General features: G+C 32.8%; 1 protein-coding gene across 1 annotated transcript in view; it reads right to left on the bottom strand.

The window, feature by feature from the left end:
* LOC145322119 (FMRFamide receptor-like) overlaps positions 1-19,623 on the bottom strand; it is a 64,837-nt gene extending 45,214 nt beyond the window's left edge. The window contains exons 1-3 of the mRNA XM_080163907.1: positions 19,487-19,623; positions 13,020-13,100; positions 10,905-11,000 (exon numbers count right to left, since the gene is read on the bottom strand). Of these exons, the coding sequence (XP_080020033.1) occupies positions 10,905-11,000; positions 13,020-13,098 (175 nt within the window). The 5' untranslated portion in view covers positions 13,099-13,100; positions 19,487-19,623. The remainder of the gene's footprint in view (positions 1-10,904; positions 11,001-13,019; positions 13,101-19,486) is intronic.
* Positions 19,624-21,174: the final 1,551 nt, after the last annotated feature.

Raw genomic sequence — 21,174 nt, forward strand, 5'->3', positions numbered from 1 at the left:
TTGTAAGGATATGAAGCCGTCCAAATATGGTTCTCAAGATCTAATGTCAGACCTTCTTCAATCAGCTGCCGCTTGCGCACGTCCAAGGCGGACTGCCCGGCGGCTATGGCGGCGCAATGACGGCAGTTCTTACAACCGCTGCACATTGATGGCGGCTGTATTCCCAAACTCTCAGTACTCAGGAACTCCATCTTGCTGACCTCCAACTTCACAGCTTTACAGGCGACAGGATTAGCAACAGTCCTGCCATCTGCAGACACAACTAAATAGCCTGTACCAAATAAGCTTCTGTACAGTCTAGAATCACCAACCATTTTATCTGCACACGGGAACATAGCTGGTGTTAAATGGCCGATAAGAATATCAATCTTACCGTCGACCATAGAAAAATTATCAGGCTTCATGTTGAAAATGTCGGCGGCGGCTGTAGGATCAATAGAATGCAACCCTTCTTCAGTACCAATGCTGGGCACTACCGCCGCCTCCAGAATATGTGAATTCCGGTTGCGGTCAACCAAACAAATCTTGACTGTAGGACATGCTTGGCTCTTTCCATCTGCCAGAGAAATAGTAGCTGTGCGACCAGTTGATGGCAACTCTAACTTCTTGGCAATACTTCTAGAAATCAACGTCAAATTTGCTCCAGAGTCCCACATGGCATTGACGGTGACTTGACGTTTGTCAGCCGCCAATGCCGGGACCTGCTGCAACATCAGCATAAAATTGTTCTTGCTAAACAATTGTGATTCATACACTGCCGCAACTTGTCCACCAGCAACAGATTCGTGTAACAATGAATTATGAGGCTGGTTGCAACTGTCTATGGTACAGCTGCCAAGCTTATCGGCTCTGGGACAATCGGCCACCCGATGCCCTTTTTGTAAGCAGAGCAAACAGGCGCCTATCTTCTTGATGAAGACTTTGCGTTCAGGAACAGACATATCCCTAAACTTGGAGCACTTGAACAACAGGTGATCAGAGTTACAACCTTCCGACGGGCAAGGCTGTTTCTTCTTGGTCTTAGCTGGAGACCCAGGTTTACCAACGGCTGTAGCTGCGGCCGCAGGATTACCTTTCTTCTTGGAGGGGGTGTCTACATCGATTGAACACCTCATCAAAATGGCGCCACGCTGTTCCTCTATAATCTTCAACAGCTTAGGAATATTTGGGGTATCCATCGAGCCCAACGCCAGGTTGAGCTTGTCCTGGAAATCACGTGGCAACTTCTTGGATAACATCTCCAGAAGGATCACGGTCAACCACTGGCTTGTGGTGACTTCCTCATCATCATCATCTTTAGTCAGCTGCTCGAGCTGGCTAACTGCACCACCAAACTCTGCTAAGACTGTCACAATCTGGTTGGAGTCCGACGGTTTAGGCTTCTTCTCCCATTGGTTGAAAAGGCAGAGCATCTGACGTGTTTTGGACTTAAAACGTGCGTCGAGGTAAGCCCATTGAGATTCATGCGATTGAATCTGAATTAACTGAAGTCTCAACTCTTTATTTTTGCAGACCTTTTCACTGCTCAACAATAACTGTAAATATGACGGGTCCTGTCCTACTGTAAGCTTTTTAAAATTGTCCTTGAAACTTACGTAGGCTGACTCTGAGCCGTCAAAGCTTGGAAGAAGGCGTTCGTCGACACGATTCATATATCCTGGCGTGAATATAGAACCGGTGCCGAACTGTGGTGTGCCAAACGGCGACACAAATGGCGATGCTGTCGAAGCACCCGCCGTCGTTGTAGGCGGCTTCACAGGTTCAAGCTTAACCTCGGCCAGCCGTTTCATCAAAGCAGACAAAGTGTTTATAATTGGTTCTGGTAAGGGAAAGTATGACCCTTTAATAACTTTCACAATCTTTAAGCATCGATCATATAGTTCAGCCTTATGGTCAGGCAAATTATCACCAACTAAATCAACAACACTTTGAATGTCACTAAGCTCCTCCATAGCATCTAGAGCATCTTTCAGAGCGTTATAATCCTTTTGCACAGTAATTATATTAGAATAAATGTCACTAAACTCCTCAAGCTCTTGGATTCTCACACCAAGCTTGCTAAAACCGACCATAATGCTATCGAATGTCTCGAACTTGTCATGGACAAGGATTGACTCCTTAGTGAAATGTCTAACATCAAGCTCTGAAGATTCACTGACCAACTTCATCACTTTATTTAGTTCACTGGTTAGGGCCTCGACGGCTGGGCGCAGCCGTAATCCCAGTTGAGCGCCTTTATTCTTTTTAGGACCCATGATTGTCACAATAATTAACTGTACTGATTACGATTATAATAATGCGTGGTAAGGTATCACAACCAACACATTCACAAAACTTCACAGATATTTTCTTAGCCGCATCTGTTCTGTCTTGTTTTCATTGTTTCGGAACGCATGCCTTGCCGTTCTCGAAATCTTATCTCCAAGCCCTCCGAATGACCAACATAGCGAAGTTTACAAATGTGTATTTATTACCATGAAAACAGTGAGTCTAAAACAAAAATATAAAAATTAATTACATAATATTAATGGTTTATTATTTTTGTAAGATCGAGGTTGCGTGATTTCAATTTAATTAAAAATATAAAATTTCTAAAAAACTTTAAATTGGCACGAAACATATTAAATAGCATCAGAAATTGATAATTTTAGATTCAAATGATCAATAAAATTAAGGAAAATATTCGTATGTCAAAAGTTAGCAGTTAAATGGTCTATTTGTTGAAAAATTAATGTTTTAAATTTCTTCGTAAACATATACCATACTACACTTATTACTAAGAATTAAAGATAAATTCTTACCACATATGATGTCAAACTAAGCAGGAAGGCTTATTTGAGATCTTCCACGGATTAGAGCGCATGTATATTCAACCAATACATTATTTTCATTCACGTAGCTCTTCACATGGGAATCATCAAAGGAAAAATGCGCGGCTTCTTGTTTGTTTACAAGCGACGCGCGGAGATAGTTAGGAATGCCGCGTAACACACTCATTCTCTGGTGTAAGGAAAGGGGAATTAATGGGTTCGAACTTGCCAGGGAATACAAGAAAATCATTCCAACACAACATCAAAGTACAGGGTTCTGTACAGAATATGCTAATGTAGTATATTTGGTATTGAAGTTATATGCTTATGCTGAATAGGTTATGTCTAGGTTGGAGGATTATAAAATAAAAAGATAATAAAACAAGAAGATAGATATTACACAAAACCCCCCAAAATTAATGTTTTGAGAGTTAAAATAAAGTATTCAGTCCAATTAAGGTATTTAATACCTTTTTATATAATTTTAGTCATTTTTTAAATTTGTTTTTTTATGGATATATTTGTGCAAGTTGATTTTGCAGTTTTTATTAATCTGTACTGTAATGCCTGAAGTGTATTTATTTAGCTTCCTAACTTTTTTTATTTTTATATTTGCAACATAAGTATTTTTTTTATAAATCTGCATAAATATAAGCTCTTAGGGAAAATATAAGTTTTAACATCGTCATAATTGACAATAATAATAATTTAAAATCTATCTTCTTATGTTCATGATTGACAAATATAGTTAAAATCAAACAAAGTAATATTTATAACACATTTACCTTTAGTGTTAAAGACTTAGGAATGTTAAAAGAATTGTATGATAAAATGTAATGCACATTCTCTTATTATAGAATATTATTTATTGGATAATGTCATAGATGAAAGATACACTTTCATCAATAATTTGGAGATATTAACACTGATTATTTCTTATTCATATATGATGTATCATACTTATTAAAAACAATTTTTAGAACTAATCATATTTGATATAACATTTAATGTTGATTATATAGTTATTTGCTCTCCAAAATTGTTTACATCCTGAGCTAATTTAAAGCAGCATAGCAAAGGGGATTAGGTTGTTTAAAGATTTATTCATCTTAGGGAACAAATCATACATTGTAAAATAATTATACATAAGAACAATTTTCATTAAAAGAATAAATCATACATTTAAATACAAAAACATGAATATTTTAAAGAATAATAAAAACATTAAACCAACTACGCATTAATGTTAAACATTTGTTAATAATTAGTAAATTGTCACATCGACATAGGACCTGGGGGGGGGGGGGGGGCTGGGGTCAGGAATGAGCTAGGCAAACTCACAGTGGGCTATAGTGTGCACATACATATAGCATTCATCAGTATTTCTTCATTAAATACCAAAGGGGATGAGGTGAGAGTAACAAATGCTCTACTTTGAAAAGCAGAAATTTTACTGAATGTATATTTTCTATGAGATCTAATAACACGCAAGCTGTGAGATATACGACTGAATAATCTATGTTTTTCCATTTATTTAAAAGCAAACTGTCAAGTCAAATTTGAGCAAATTTTTTTTTGAAGGGAATTACATTCATTAATGGATTCAGTAAAACACCTCACTTACTCAATAAATGATGGATAATCTATAAAATTTTATAAAATTGTAAAAATTAAAGAATCAATCAAATAGTAGAGTTATATTGTTGTATATAGTTCTTTTCATAAGTACTCAAAACATGGCAGATACTGTCCCTTTATATGATGTATAGATATTGTACATCAGATCTGAATAGTAAAGATAAATGGTACAGAACCATAGCATTGTCTCTAGAGCATTATTTCATACAGAGTACAAGGCTGTCCATTATTATATATCAATAAGATACAACAGAATACAAAGATCAAAACATCCATAAGAAGTGTAGCTTGGATACAGGATTTTCTTATCTCAAAAGTTATGAGATATTTTACTTCGAAAATACTCTAAAACCAACTTTGCTTTCTTAAAAATCTAAAGCAGTTAAAGAGATCTTTTGATGCAAAGGAGTAGGCGGACATTTGATGAATGTGCATTATAAACAATAAGAGCTTTTACAAAAATAATTCTTAAGTATTCCCTAAAATTATCTCAGATTTAAGGTCAAAATGAATTGTAGAGTTGCTAAGCTTGTAGAAATACAAGCCAAGACATACAGACATATACAGGGTGGGGCAAATAAGACCGGACAAATTCTAACTTCTAAACAAATAAACATAAAATCGTCAATTTTAAAGATTTTATTTAATTTTAAAAACTGGCAAGCAAAATAGGTATATGACTATTAGATTATTCAATAAAATCGCTGCCAGCCTTAATCACCGCCTCTACCCGCCTCCTCAACCGCCGGCAGGTCCAGGTCAAAATGTACCTGTCCAAGCTGGCGTAATTCTCCTTGATAGTGGCAATGAGGGAGGTCTTTGTGGTATGGGCACGTCTATTGGTGCATGCTTCAAATTAGCCCCAGGCCCAAAAGTCCATTGAATTAAGATCGGGCTGCTGGGAGGCCACATTTCCTTAGTAACGTGAGTAACCGCAGGATCCAAATTCGCCCAACTTTCAAGCTACCCTTATACACGGAGGCTCTTATTTGGACCACAGTTGAGCTAGAATGACGTTCTTTACCTTTTTAGAAATGGCATAAAGTTTCAGCTAGGGTTGTCAGCGCAACCCATAGTCTAAAATGAGTTTTTAAGTTCAATATGGGTCCCTGAAGTCAACAACCGAGAAATTTTCACGGTTTTTGACGTTTTTTATAACTCAAAATCTGCCCCGTTTCACTTTGCTGGAGTACTACGGCCAAGACATATCAGATAGAAAGCTCTAGTCTTTTCTAAGGTCTTACTTATGTATCTAACAGTATTTCCATAAAGTAACATAACTCTACCTCACCTACAGATGGGCTGAGGTCAGATTTAGTGGGCCCTAGTCGAGAATCCAGTTTAAACCACCGGCGCATTTGGAATCTGCCTTGTTGAACATATGCGCGGCCAGCTCGGTGTACACGTCCATCTTCGTCCAAAGTTTTTTGTGTGCTTAAAGGTCATTATCTAAGCTTTTTATAGTGTGGTCAAACGTCCTGATTGGTCAAGTAGTTTTGGCGCTATGACCGTTTAAAGTTTGTCCGGTCTTATTTGCCCCACCCTGTATATTATGTCTATGTGGACTTTATTATATAATATATGTATATTCATTGAAAATACTGTAGATGCAAAGCAGACAAGCATATATCACATTTATTATAAATAAACCTCTTTGATAGTTACTAGGGGCTTCTCAATTGTTACTATGGCTTTGCCCTAAACAGGATGTCGGTGTGTTTGGGTGTCTGTACTGAAGGATTCTCATGGGTCCAGGGAAGGTTTATAACTATTTTGGGTGAGGGTACCACCACCCTCCCAAGAGAAATGACAAAATCTTTTTTAATATTCGGGAGACTTCAACGTAACATAAAGAGGTATCGTAACATAAAGAAATATCGTAGAGACTTTAAAAAAACAAAAACATTTAAAGTGCCACTAGAGGCCTCTAGGGGCGTAGCCGCTAGTTAAATAAAAAAGAGCTGTATTTTTTTTTTAAAGTTCGGTTGTCTTATCCTCCTTAAGTAGAAGACCCTAAGTATAGTTTCTTTGAAAACATATCAACCTAGTTGTTAAATGCCATTGTGCTTTCCCCCCTTTTCCAAAATATCATAAATCAGCAATTACATATATGTATATATTGGTGTGGAAAAAGCTAAATAAGTAGAATGTACAAAGATTAAGGAAAAAACGAATAGGCCATCAGAATCAGACAACAGAGCAATATCAGGGCTACAGGGATAGGATATCAGACGACAAAGCAATTATCAGGAATACACGGAAAGAACAATTTTTAGTAATTAATCCACCATTTCTTATTAGTCAATTTCTGCTTTTAGTAGATTTTAATATTGTGGATTTATTGAGTTGAAGATTTAATTGGCCCCTTTCTTACTGGCGAAAATAAAATGGTATAATCTATTATTTGGTTGGTACAGACATATGTAATCACTTTACTTAACCAACCAGGCCCTGTTAAACTTTGCTATTGTTATTATATCAACACAATCTTATAATGTTGTCACATAATGGTTGCATATTGTTACCGTCGTTTTATAAAACTTATTAGTAAGCAAAATCTTGTGAAAATAAGAAGGCATTTGTTCAATTTATCCTTACCACTCGCCCAGCAAGGATTTGTTAGACATTCCTTATTAAGATTTTTTATTTCCTCTTTTTCTTATGAATTTTAGTGGTATGTGCGTTGTCAACACCCCTCTGTCAAAATAAGGGGGTGAATACACCCCCTTTGCTTCAAGTATTTCACTTATCTTAAAAAGCACAGATAATATCAAGCATAAGAATGATTTTTTGGTTGAATTAAAGGAAATACATAAATTTTACAACGTCTAACTTAGTAACAGATGCATTTTTATTAAAATAGATATAAATAAGTTTTACATAATTATTCATGGATTAAGGGATTGGAAAATGCAAAAAAAAATAATGCATGATCATTTTTTTATTGTAATAAAAACATACTTATGATAACAGGGTGTTCAAAGCCGCCCAAAAAGTACAACACTTTAAAGACAGAGAAATAGGGGACAATGGGCTGTTTATTAAACACTAGTCTCCAAAGTTTTATAATAATGCTTTCTTATTCGTTAGCTTACACCTTTGTGTTCTTTAGTGAATTTTGATTGGATGAGTTGATTCATTAAGTTGATTGTACAAACGTTTCAACTACTAATCTACAGTAGGGGTAATTTTGTGTATCATCATTGGGAATGTACATCAATGTATGGGACTTTCTCTTATCCCTTTAGTTACAAAAAGAAGAATTAGAACATTATTTTAATTAAGGGTGTTTAAATCCGCCCAAAAATACATCCCCATAAAGTAAAAAAATAATATTTAGTAAATGTTAATTAACAACATAATAATAAAAAATAAGAGATCGGACTTCAAAATTGATTGAAGATCTGGATAATTAAAGTCAAATTTATTGGCTACAGCACTATCACTTTGTCTATGTAATTGACATGAATATGTGTGTCGGGCTAATTACATATTTAATTATAGCTGTAATTTGTATAAAAAGAAATTATGTTTCTTTATTAATAGCGTCGTCGTAGCTACTTTTTAGTTTGTAACGTTTTCTTATTCGCAGACTTAACAACTCTGGGGACTAATTTTGATTGGTTGGTTCATTAAGTTGAATGACCAAATGTTTTAACCACGAATCTACAGAAGGGGTAATTTAGTGTATCATCATTGGGGTCGTGTATCAATATTCTGGCGATTGTCTTATCCCTTTAGATTCATGATAATAGCACAGAATTTTAAGACAATTTAGTTTTATTATTTTGCTTAAAATTAAGAAGATTGTACTCCTGATAATTAACATGACCTTGTTGAATAAAAACATGATTTTATTCAAGAATTTATAGTACTTATGCATTCAATATGTATAGCAAATGTTATATCTAAACGATCCAACGAGGATGCTTTTTTCATTAATGCGCAGGTTTGAAGAGGGTGTCGCTCTTCAGGGATTTTAAGTGATAAGACAATAGCTGATTTATTTACACCCCATCTATAGATTACAACTATTGGAGAAAGTATTTGTCACTTAAGTTTGTTAAGTTTGATAAAAGTCCCCAAAATTTTAAGCCAAATTAAAATTAGAGACTTAGCAATTTTTCTATAACGAAAATATGTACTAAAATCTCAAGTTGATATTATAAGGGAGGGACTGGACATTGGGTTGTACACTAGTCCGCATAGTTTTATAATAAGGTTTTCTTATTCATTGGCTTACAAAACCTTGGAGACTTTTGTTGAATTTTGATTGGTTGGTTTATTTAGTTGAGTGTCGAAACGTTTCAACCACCAATTGTAATCAATTTTTTTTGTATCATCATTAAGGATGTTCACCTATTTATCGGCCATTGTCTTATCCCTTTAGATCCCTGATAAACCTGAAATAGATATTATTGAATAATGAAACTAACATATTAGGAACACAGTAATAGTGTCTGGCTGATTATGACGTAACAAAAAAATTAGCCAATGAGAGGCCACTATAAATTTTACCACTGGTCAATAACGGCCTCTCATTGGCTAATTTTTTTTTGTTACGTCATAATCAGTCAGACACTATTACTGTGTTCCATATTAGGGAAGATTCATAGTTTAGACAGGTTAAAGGTTTGAGTAATCTATTTTATCTTTCAAAAACAAACACATAGAAAAGGGGATAAGTAAGAGTTTAGGGAAACTACATTACAACTGAAAAAAAAACTTTTTTGGTCTTTGGTTTTAAATATACGTACAGCAATTAAATTTTTTATACCCCCCCAAATTAAATTAAAGATTTTATTTGTTAGAAATACAGAAAAAGAGTAAGTTTTACAGTATGGCTTAAAAAAACGATTGATATCCGCTGGATTAGAACAGGGTGTCAGCCATGCAGAAAAATCATGAAAAATAATTGAATTAATATTAAATTTGTTAGCCCGTGCCTTAGGGTTCACAAACCTGGTTTTAATCTTATAATTTCTCATTCTAATATCCGCGGAAAGCTGTCTAAAATACCATGCGATAAATAACTATTCCTCTCAAATATTGTCAGAGACAATTTTTCATTTTCGTGACAGAATATGAATAACTAATGTAATGGTCCACATCAGAGTATATTAGTTTCTTTACTAGATGCCCAGGGAGGGAGGAGACATTGACTGTTCATTACACTGGTCCCCAAAGTTTTCTAATAATGTTTTCTTATTCGTTGGCTTTACAACTTTGAGGACTTTTATAGAATTTTGATTGGTTTGTTCAATAAATTAAGTGTCCAAATGTTTCAACCACTAATTGTAATCTAGAGAAACGGTAATTTTGTGTATCATCATTGGGGATGTGCATTAATTCATCGGCCATTGTCTTATCCATGTAGATCCCTGACTAGATGCGCAATATATCATAAATTACAAATATTTACAGGAAACTTCAGGGATAAGACACTGGACGATGAATTAATGTCTGTCCCCAGTGGTGTCGAAATTACTCCTTCTGTAAATTAAAATTTTGTTGTTGAAAAGTTTGATTACTATTAGTTTGAACCAAACATGATTTGATGTAAATACTCATAGTTTTTAAAACGAATTGACAGTCCAATGTCCCATCCCTTACTGTATATTTAAGTTTTTAAGTAGGTGCAGCTACTATATAAATTATGTATGTAACTGTCCTTGTTTTGATTACAAAAAAATTATTTTAATCTAAATATAACCAAAAGTGAAATAAAATTTTCTTTTAAAGCACTTTCTAATACCCCAATAAAACACCCAAATGTCATTTTATAACCAAGTATTAATCTACTCCTGTAGTCATATATAATGTTAGTGTTACAGTAAAGTACAATTAGAGCAATGGTTGGTATTTAGCTGTAATTACTGATTGATAAATATCTTTAGAAACATAATTTAGATTTAATCTTTCTAACAGTTTAATTACTTTTTATATCAACATATGTTTCTTTTTTGTTATCATCCAATTAAAATAAAGTAAACTATTTAATTTTGATTTTTTAACATTAATATTGTTGCCCAATAATGAATAATCCTTACTAAATTAAAGAATTTAAAATTAAAAGCTTTCACAAAATCAGTTTTCCCCCCTTCACTGTTTTTGAAAAAAAAAGAAAATAAGGGGATGGTATTTTCCCTAAACTGCAGTGCACTAACCCTGCGGGGCGGGCTAGCCATTGCCCAATATAACCTGCCTAACCTGACCTAAAGTAATAAACAAAGAATTTCAAATATGGGGTAAAGAAAATTGCCAATGAGTTATAAAATGTAAACCAAATAGACATCTTGAAACACAAAAATACAGAAGGGCAATAAAAATGTAGTGATGCTTTGCAATGACGTCCAAGCTCTTTTTTGAGAGGACTTATATGAGGAGTTTCAAAGTTAAAAGGGGATAAACAACAAGGTGGAGGGGGGCATGGACGTCTATGCTACTAAAACTTACCTATTAGGCAGAGCCATTTTAATAGATTTGAGAACGTAACATGGAATGATAATGTTCCTTTGTGTTTGTGTAGGAATAGAAAACAGCTCAGGTTCCCTAAATATATAAATATTATTATAAACATGGAATAACAATGTTCCTTTGTGTTTGTGTAGGAATAGAAAACAGCTCAGGTTCCCTAAATATATAAATATTATTATAAACATGGAATAATAATGTTTCTTTGTGTTTATGTAGGAATAGAAAACAGCTCAGGTTCCCTAAATATATAAATATTATTATAAACATGGAATAATAATGTTCCTTTGTGTTTATGTAGGAATAGAAACAACTCAGGTTCCCTAAATATATAAATATTATTATAAACATGGTATAATAATGTTCCTTTGTGTTTATGTAGGAATAGAAAACAGCTCAGGTTCCCTAAATATATAAATATTATTATAAACATGGAATAATAATGTTCCTTTGTGTTTGTATTTGAATAGATAACATTTCAGGAAAGTATATCTGTCTGTCTGTCCGTCTATTTATTTTCAGATTATGCATGGAAATAATTTTCTAACAAGTTTGTATGAAAAATATTTTTATCAATTTATAGATAAACATCAATATTAAATACTTAATTTATGATAAAAAAAACAAGTGTTTTATTACAAATTTATGTAAATGAACCTATAAAATGAAAACTACATAAAAACTTGAAAAGCTGTAGACAATTTCTTTTATATGAACTTAAACAAATGTCAATGTTCAGTTTTTGCTTTTAAGAAACCCTAAATAAATATAGATATCAACATAGAGAGACCAACACAGATTATTTAAACATGTTAAATTTATTTGATAAGTTTGTACACTCTTTAATTATTTACAAATCATCAGTTTATAATAGATATTTATCGCACTATAAACAGCTTTCCTCGTGTATTAAAATAAAAAAATATTAGATTTAAAGCAGTTTTGTTAGCCCCAAGAGGCCGAAGGTAGAGGGGTAAGGAGTTGTATCCCCCCCTAAATAACTAAATAACATCCCCTTTGTTGTCTGTGTTACATCCCTAAAAAGCTCACACAACCATAGAATATGATTTTTAGAACTTTTAAATTAAAGTTTTCAATATCTATACTCCAAAAAATATGCCTCATTTAATTAATTTACTTTACAAAATAAATATAAATTTCAATTCAAATAAAAGTTTAAATTTAATTACAAAGTAAAATTAATGTTTATCAAATTAATAATTAATTTTCATTAGGGCTTATGTTGAATTAAATTAAACTGAGAAAAAAGTAATAAATTAATGTTTATCTTAAATTATTGTTTTAATTTGAAATTGCAGCCTAAGTTTTGATATAAATTTTGATAAACTTTAATTAATTATGAACATTCAGATTTGGATTGTTTATGATGATATCCTATTTTTGTACATCAAACATCATTTAAGAATAAAATAGCTACCTACAGATTTTCAAATATTTTAAAAAGAATTTTTTTAATTATAAAACAACTAGAGTCTGCGTCCTTAGCATCTAGGGGTTCTGCATTCAAAGGACATAAAATATTTTAAAACCACCTATTTGTCTGTGGAGCAATCATTCGGTTCAGTAGTTATCGAAATCTTAAGGTACAGACAAAATAACCTTACTACTTTCAATTATAGGAAATAACAATTCCACTTAAAATAAGTATTATAATGGTTATTTTTCTTTGTACTTTTGAAACTTGCGTACAGTCTTGGTCTATTATATCTCTGTAATCTTCTGTATGTTTGCGAACGTACATCGCCTGGACAGAGATTGAAAAAATAGACACCAAATCTGTTAAAATGAAAAATTCTATCCTATATTATAAAGTAGTAGGCTTCTTTGTTTGAACCTTAGGATTTCTATGACTATTGAACTGAATGAGTTCTCAATTTCAGGGAAGCTTCACGTTTGTCATGGGTTGGTTTTAGGCTATTCCATTTTTTAGATTTAAGTCTTAGGATTGTTTTAGGCTGATTTTTGTCCTCTTCCCTACCATTGTTAAAAGCTCCTAAATGCTAGGGGCTGGCCGCTAGCGGTAGTATAATTCTGTATATTCTGTTTCATTTTACAATACAAATTCCATATGCCTACCTATTAGTCCTGCCATGATAGTTGAGCTGAGAAGGATTCCATTGATCCAAAATTCAGGTTTCTGCTCCATTTGGCTCATTTCTAAAATAAATTTAGATATCATTTATTTATCTTCTGAAATGAATTAATATATTATTAATTTATTTTCTGAAATGAAATAATATATTATTTATTTTGGCTCAGTTCTAAAATGGATAAAATATTTTGCATTCATTTCGCTCGTTTCTAAATTAAATCAATATACATATAATTCATTTATTTGGCTCATTTTCAAAATAAATTCAAATATTATTCTTTTATTAGGATTATTTCTAAATAAATAAATTCATATTTTATCAATTTATTTTGCTCATTTCTAAAAATAATTCATATATAACTAATTTATTTGGCTCGTATGCGAAATAAATTCATATATTAATCATTTAATTGACCCATTGAAGAAAAACAGACAATCAACCTATTGCTTAAAAATATAGATTTTAATTATATAACCATATTTTGTTGAATTAAAGACCCTTTGAAAACTTTTTATGAAGACTTAAATGAATACATTTAGCATAATTTGATAATAATCTTACTTTCATGTTGAAATATAGTATGCAATCATTTCTGCATACATTGATTGTGTTTTATATTCTCAAAAATTCGCAATGATAATGTACATAGGTTATATAATCCAACAACTTTAACTACTTTAAAAATGTATTTTAGGCAATCTTTGGGAAAGGTATGGAATATACGTGGATATTATGACAGGGGAAAATTTGTCGTCAATTTAGATTACAAATATGGACATAATTTTTTTATTTAACAATTAGGAGGAAAGGGAACGGTGTAAAGGGGGTGGGTGAGGGGTATCATTATTTTAGCCATCTGCGAGCATCACTTCATTAGAGTACTTGAAAATCTGGTGCAACATTCAAGTAACAATATAACGATTGCAGTAGTGAATAAATAAGAGGGAGAGTGTGATGACACAGAGAGAGAGAGAGGGGACAATGGGCTGTTAATTACACTAGTCCCCAATAACATAATAACATTTTCATATTCGTTGGCTTAACAACTTTATGGACTTTAGTTTATTTTGATTGATTTATTCTTTAAGTTGAGTGTTCAAACGTTTTAACCACTAATTTTAATGTACAGAAGGAGTAATTTTGTGTATCCTCATTGGGAATGTACATCAATTATCGGCCATGTTTTATCACTCTAGATCCCTGATCTAACGACAAGAATTTTGAAGGGGGGGGAGGGGAATAATTTGCACTGTTGTAATAATTCTTTCATTTGTTATGATTTGATAATATGATATCTTTGAGGAAGTGAAGTGAATACGCACCTTTAGATGTAAGAATAATTCAATTTAAAGTAATGGTACCCAATAGATCTTTTCATGAAAATACTCTTTTTCGAATTTTAGTCTTCTGCTAACCTAAAAAGTTACTTTAGGAGCCTAGAAATACATGTACGAAATTTCAGCTCTCTATCTTTTCTGGCGACCTAGCGCCAGGCATGTAAAATATTAACAGATAACGGTAGCACGGCGGTTTTAACAATATCTCAGCAATGTGCAGGTTTTAAGCTCTTCTGCATATTTCAATTTAAACACATAAGGGCAAAGATATATTATCCCAAAAATCTTTTGTCAAAGTCTACTCTACACCTAGCGCCAGTCAGTTTTCTAAAATCATGCATTTTATACCTGTGAAAATAGAAATCGCCAGCGCTAGGTGTAGAGTAGACTTTGACAAAAGATTTTTGGGATGTTAAATCTTTGGCCTTGTGTGTTTAAATTGAAATATGCAGAACACCTAAATTCATCTTCCAAGCCATTCTCTAGGCATTTAATTTTTTTTTATGAAATAACGGGATTTCAAAACTGCCCTTTGAAAAGGCCTAAAAAATATCTTTTTTTGTCACTTTTTTCACTGCTTATAGTTACAACTTATTAAGATATTATGCTCAGTTAAAAAAAATCGGCGCCTCCAGCACCAAAACCGGCAAAAACTGGCAGTTAAACTTCTGTGCCCCTACTTGCCCCCCTCTTCGGCCAACAGTAGTTATCTCAAGAAGTAAAAGAGATATCAACACACAGAAAGAAAGCTTTTTAAATAAAACTGAACTAAGTAACTATTAAACATTTAATTTTGGGACTTTCCTTCTTAGGGGCTTGTGGAGCAAAAGACTTACCAAAACACTAATAATATGAGTTCTGAGCTTATTTTTAAAGATATCAACCTGATTTTTTAAAAAATCTTTTGTTACCATAATTGAACTCAGTACCATTTACAGATTTCATTTTGGGACTTTCCTTCTAGGGGCTTGTTTGGCAAAAGACCCCCAAAAACTAAAAATATGAGTTCTGGACTTATTTTCAAAGATATCAACCTAATTTTTTTTTGAGAAAACTTTTTTCACATAACCAAACTCAGCAACCTGTACAGATTTCATTTTGGGACTTTCCTTCCAGGTGCTAGTGGAGCAAAAGACCCCCCAAAACACAAAAAATATTTGTTCTGAGCTTATTTTTAAAGATATCAACCTGATTTTTTTAAAGAAAATTTTTAAAATAAAACTGAACTCAGTAATGATTACACATTTTATTTTGGGACTTTCCTTTGAGGGGCTTGTGGAGCAAAAGACCCCCCAAAACACAAAAAATATGAGTTCTGAGCTGATATTTAAAGATATCAAACTGATTTTTTTAAAGAAAACTTTTTTAACATAACCAAACTTAGCAGGGGCGTGCAAGCTTATTTTTTTTTTTTTGGGGGGGGGGGGGTAAAATTTGCTTGGAGGGGGGTAATTACCCCCCTGAAACCTGTTGGCCAGGGCAAATTTTGTTTACCTTCCCAAAATTTACCCCCAAATTTTTAAAGAAAATTTTTAAAATAAAACTGAACTCAGGAATGATTACACATTTCATTTTGGGACATTCCTTTCAGGACCCCCCAAAACACAAAAAATATGAGTTCTGAGCTGATATTTAAAGATATCAATCTGTTTTTTTTAAAGGAAACTTTTTTAACATAACAAAACACAGCAGGGGCGTCCAAGCTTTTTTTTTGGGGGGGGGGGGGTAATCCCCACTTTACCCCCCCTCTTGGACGTCTATGAAACTCAGTAATGTTTACAGATTTCATTTTAGGACTTTCCTTCTAGGGGCTAGTTGGGCAAAAGACCCCCAAAACTATAAATATGAGTTCTGAGCTTATTTTTAAATATATCAACCTGATTTTTTTTTGAAAACTTTGTTAACATAACCAAACTCAGTAACATTTACAGATTTCATTTTGGTACTTTCCTTCTAGAGGCTTGTTTGGCAAAAAAAACCAAAAACTAAAAATATGAGTTCTGGACTTATTTTTAAAGATATCAACCATTTGGAAGGGGTTTATTTAGGAGGGGTATTGCCCCCAGGGTAAAAAAAAAAAATTACCCTGGGGGCAAATTTTGTTTACCAACAGATTTCAGGGGGGGTAATTACACCCCCCCTCAAAGCAAATTTTACCCCCCCCCCCCAAAAAAAAAAGCTTGCACGCCCCTGCTGAGTTTGGTTATGTTAAAAAAGTTTTCTTTAAAAAAATCAGTTTGATATCTTTAAATATCAGCTCAGAACTTATATTTTTTGTGTTTTTGGGGGTCTTTTGCTCCACAAGCCCCTCAAAGAAAAGTCCTATAATGAAATGCGTAATCATTACTGAGTTCTGTTTTATTTTAAAGGTTTTCTTTTAAAAAATCAGGTTGATATCTTTAAAAATAAGCTCAGAACTCATATTTTTTGTGTTTTTGGGGGTCTTTTGCTCCTCTAGCACCTGGAAGGAAAGTCCAAAAATGAAATCTGGATAGGTTGCTGAGTTTGGTTATGTGTGAAAAAAGTTTTCTCAAAAAAAATTAGGTTGTTATCTTTAAAAATAAGTCCAGAACTCATATTTTTAGTTTTTGGGGGTCTTTTGCCAAACAAGCCCCTAGAAGGAAAGTCCCAAAATGAAATCTGTAAATGTTACTGAGTTCAATTATGGTAACAAAAGATTTTTTAAAAAATCAGGTTGATATCTTTAAAAATAAGCTCAGAACTCATATTATTAGTGTTTTGGTAAGTCTTTTGCTCCACAAGCCCCTAAGAAGGAAAGTCCCAAAATTAAATGTGTAATAGTTACTTAGTTTAGTTTTATTTAAAAAGCTTTCTTTCTGTGTGTTGATATCTCTTTTACTTCTTGAGATAACTACTGTTTACCGAAGAGGGGGGCAAGTAGGGGCACAGAAGTTTAACTGCCAGTTTTTGCCGGTTTTGGTGCTGGAGGCGCCGATTTTTTTAACTGAACATAATATCTTAATAAGTTGTAACTATATGCAGTGAAAAAAGTGACAAAAAAAGATATTTTTTAGGCCTTTTCAAAGGGCAGTTTTGAAATCCCGTTATTTCATAAAAAAAATTAAATGCCTAGAGAATGGCTTGGAAGAAGAATTCAGGTGTTCTGCATATTTCAACTTAAACACATAAGGCCAAAGATATAATATCCCAAAAATCTTTTGTCAAAGTCTACTCTACACCTAGCGCTGGCGATTTCTATTTTCACAGGTATAAAATGCATGATTTTAGAAAACTGACTGGCGCTAGGTGTAGAGTAGACTTTGACAAAAGATTTTTGGGATAATATATCTTTGTCCTTATGTGTTTAAATTGAAATATGCAGAAAAGCTAAAAACCTGCACATTGCTGAGATATTGTTAAAACCGCCGTGCTACCGTTATCTGTTAATATTTTACATACCTGGCGCTAGGTCGCCAGTAGAGATAGAGAGCTGAAATTTTGTACATGTATTTCTAGGCTCCTAAAGTAACTTTTTAGGTTAGCAGAAGACTAAAATTCGAAAAAGTGTATTTTCATGAAAAGATCTAGTACCCAATCTAATTAAAATCATTTGAAACAACATTATTTAGTTGAAAATCATTAACATAAACTATTTTAGCTATGATGCGATCTAAAAATACGATTTTTTCCAAAAGTTGCTTCTAATTTGGGTCAAATAGCTTGTATTAGTTTTGAAAAACTATATCTTTAAAAATTTTTGTATGAAATATTTTGACACAAAAAAGTAAATTATGCATGAATTTTTAAAGTTGTGTCTAACATAATTACTTCTTAATAGCGTGGCTTCTCTATGTCTAGGATATGTCAGTCAGAGTAAATTAATTATCTTTATTTTTTTAGTATGTATTATTTGTATACATTTGTTCGTTTATAACTGCTGTCCTATTGCTTGACAAGGGTCGTCCAAGGGGGGGGGGAGTGATTACATCAAAACTTTTAAGTCTTAACCCACCCCCTAAATAAAAAAAGCATGGACGTCCTTGCCTATATGATGTAAAAATTACCAACCCTCCCCCCAAAATGAATTTGGGGATGCCTTTTATATTTTATCATCCCCCTCCCCCCCAAAAAAAGCTTGGACTTCCTTGTGCTTGAACATGTGTCTTCTAAATTTAATTCTACTAAACAAACGTTATCATTTCTTTATAATCTATTTGGTATTTAAACTGTAATTAAGTTTGTTGTTCTTTTCTTGTTTTAGTATTGCCGCTACAAATGGACAAAATTGTCCATTTTTCTTTCAATTTTTATGTATTGTACAGTTACACACAGAGAGAGGGGGGAAATTGGGCTGTTTATTTCACTAGTCCCCAAATTTTTACAATAACATTTTCTATTCGTTGGCTTAACAGCTTTAGGGATGTTTCCTAAATTTTGATTGGTTGGTTTATTAAGTTGAGTGTTTAAACGTTTCAACCGCTAATTTTAATCTACAGAAAGGGGTAATTTTGTGTGTCATCATTGGTGATGTATATCAATTTATCGGCTGTTGTCTTATCCCTTCAAGATCCCAGTATTGTACATCTGTCTATTTTTTTCTCTACTGTCTTCCTCTCCTTTTTTCTGCCTCTTTTCCTTTCTATTTTTCTTCCTTTAATTTATTTTAACAAAGCTAGATAATGAAAGAAAATAGTAATCTTAAAAGACAGACCTTTACCACACTATGCGCCGTTTAAACAAAAAATAATAAAAAATTATCTTAAAATTTATCAACAAAATCAAGCCCAATTTTTCTAAAAAAGGATCTCTAAGGAGCGAAGTATTGATGTCCAAGTGTGGAGACTCCCCTCAAACTTTGAAACCCCTTATTCTGCCCTCCTCTCTAACATTTGAAACCACTCATTTTACATCCCTAAAAAAAAGATTGGACGTCCCGAAGTAACAAAAGCTAAAATGTTTTTAGAATTTTTAAAAAGTTGTTCAATATTTCTGATGCAATATTTGTTTGGATGGCTGCGTTAAGAATAAGACTCTGTAAACTATGACACAACTATGTTCACAATCATCTTTCATAATTTGTAATAGGAAAATTAATCTAATTATAGAAATGCTTTATTACTAAAAAAAGGACGTTTAACTTTAAAAAACTCACCTTAAATTTCTCGTATTGCAGGTAACTGATTGTTTGATAAAGAAATATTTTCTAAAAATGTCCAAGTTTTTACGTTCAGGTCCCACTGTGGAAAATAATTGCCATTCTTTTACAGTCTCATCCGATCATTTCAGTTAGTTTCTGAAATTTAAACAATTTTTTAATTTTCACTTTTTTTGTCAACAAATATTTCAAAATCTGATAATTGAAAATTTGACTTTTTTTAACGTTTTTTACAGTTTTCTAGGGCTTCGAAACCGATTAATATTCGCTGAATTAGAACCGGTTATCAGCCATACTGAAAAATCATGTGTAGCATCATATTGCAGACAGTTTGCAAGGAATATTAAAATAAAAATCATTATTATCTGCTGAAAGCTGTCTATAATAAGAAACGATAAATAACTATAGCTAGTTGTACTTATTTATGGATTCAAAAATATATAAAAACGCAATCATATTTTACTCCAAACATTATGATACAATAAATCGACATTTACTCCTTTACAATGCAATTGTTTGTTACATAAACGTGCAGCTTCTCTATACTTACAGTAAATTTGTATAAATGGATATATGTATAAGACGTGGAATTTGTAACCGGAGAATTTTTGTCGTTAATTTAGGTTGCTAGTATAGTCATCAGCTATTGGTAATTCAGTGGTGGGATAAGGGGGTATCGTTGTATTAGTCAGCTGAAAGAATCATTTCATTACATACATTTTGATAGCTAGCCGAGAAGGATAGAAACTAGTTTTTGTAATAGTTAAAAATAAGGTGAAGGTGGCTAAGTGACTAAACAAAAAAACTTTCCCTTTCATGGATGTATTTATCCTTGTTCCTTTACTTGACATTTGCAAACATTGGCAAGCATGGTGTGTCTTCAATTCCCGCATATTATCATATTCGCATAGTATTACATATTAAAAACGTAATAGCAAAAAAAATATATGAAAGTGTTTATAATACGAGTATGGAAGCAAGATGAAATGGCAGTTTGTGCTGTTTTAATAATCTGCAGCTCTGATATTATGACAATGTTATACATGTGCGGAAGTTAATGCACACTTTTGCAAATTTATAAATGTGGAAAATTATTAATTCATGTACCTACGTCCTACATACTTTGTTGTATACACATCAGGAATAAGGTGTACATACAATTTTGCATGTTCAATTGTTGGTGGGGGTAAAGACGTGATTCCCAAACTTAAAATTGCAAAAATATATATATAAATTACCCCCCTCAAACCTTTGAATCCTCTCATTTTACCACCAAAAAATATTTCAAGATTTCAGAAAGCATAATCCGACAACATTTTGCTAAAAAAGGACATTAGGGTAATTTTTGGGCTTACATTATCAGTGTCCAAACGTTTCAACCACCAAATGTTATCTACAGAAGGGGTAATTTTGTATATCATCATTTGGGATGTATGTACATCAATTTATTGGCCATTGTCTTATCCCTTTAGATCCTTGATTTTGTATATAATAATAAATCACCTTTGTTGTATAAAATCGATATCCGAGTCGTGAAAAATTACTTTCATGCTTTAACTTTAACTTCGCAGATTCCAACGTTGCAATGTTTTTAGCAAAGCCACTCTAGAATTGCATGTGACCATAGTCTTCTCTTTATATTATAGACTTATTTTTGGTTAATCGTATTGGATTTAAAGTTGGCA

This window comes from Acartia tonsa, chromosome 6, assembly GCF_053477335.1.
Source record: "Acartia tonsa isolate MP-2025a chromosome 6, ASM5347733v1, whole genome shotgun sequence".
Lineage (NCBI taxonomy): Eukaryota > Metazoa > Arthropoda > Copepoda > Calanoida > Acartiidae > Acartia > Acartia tonsa.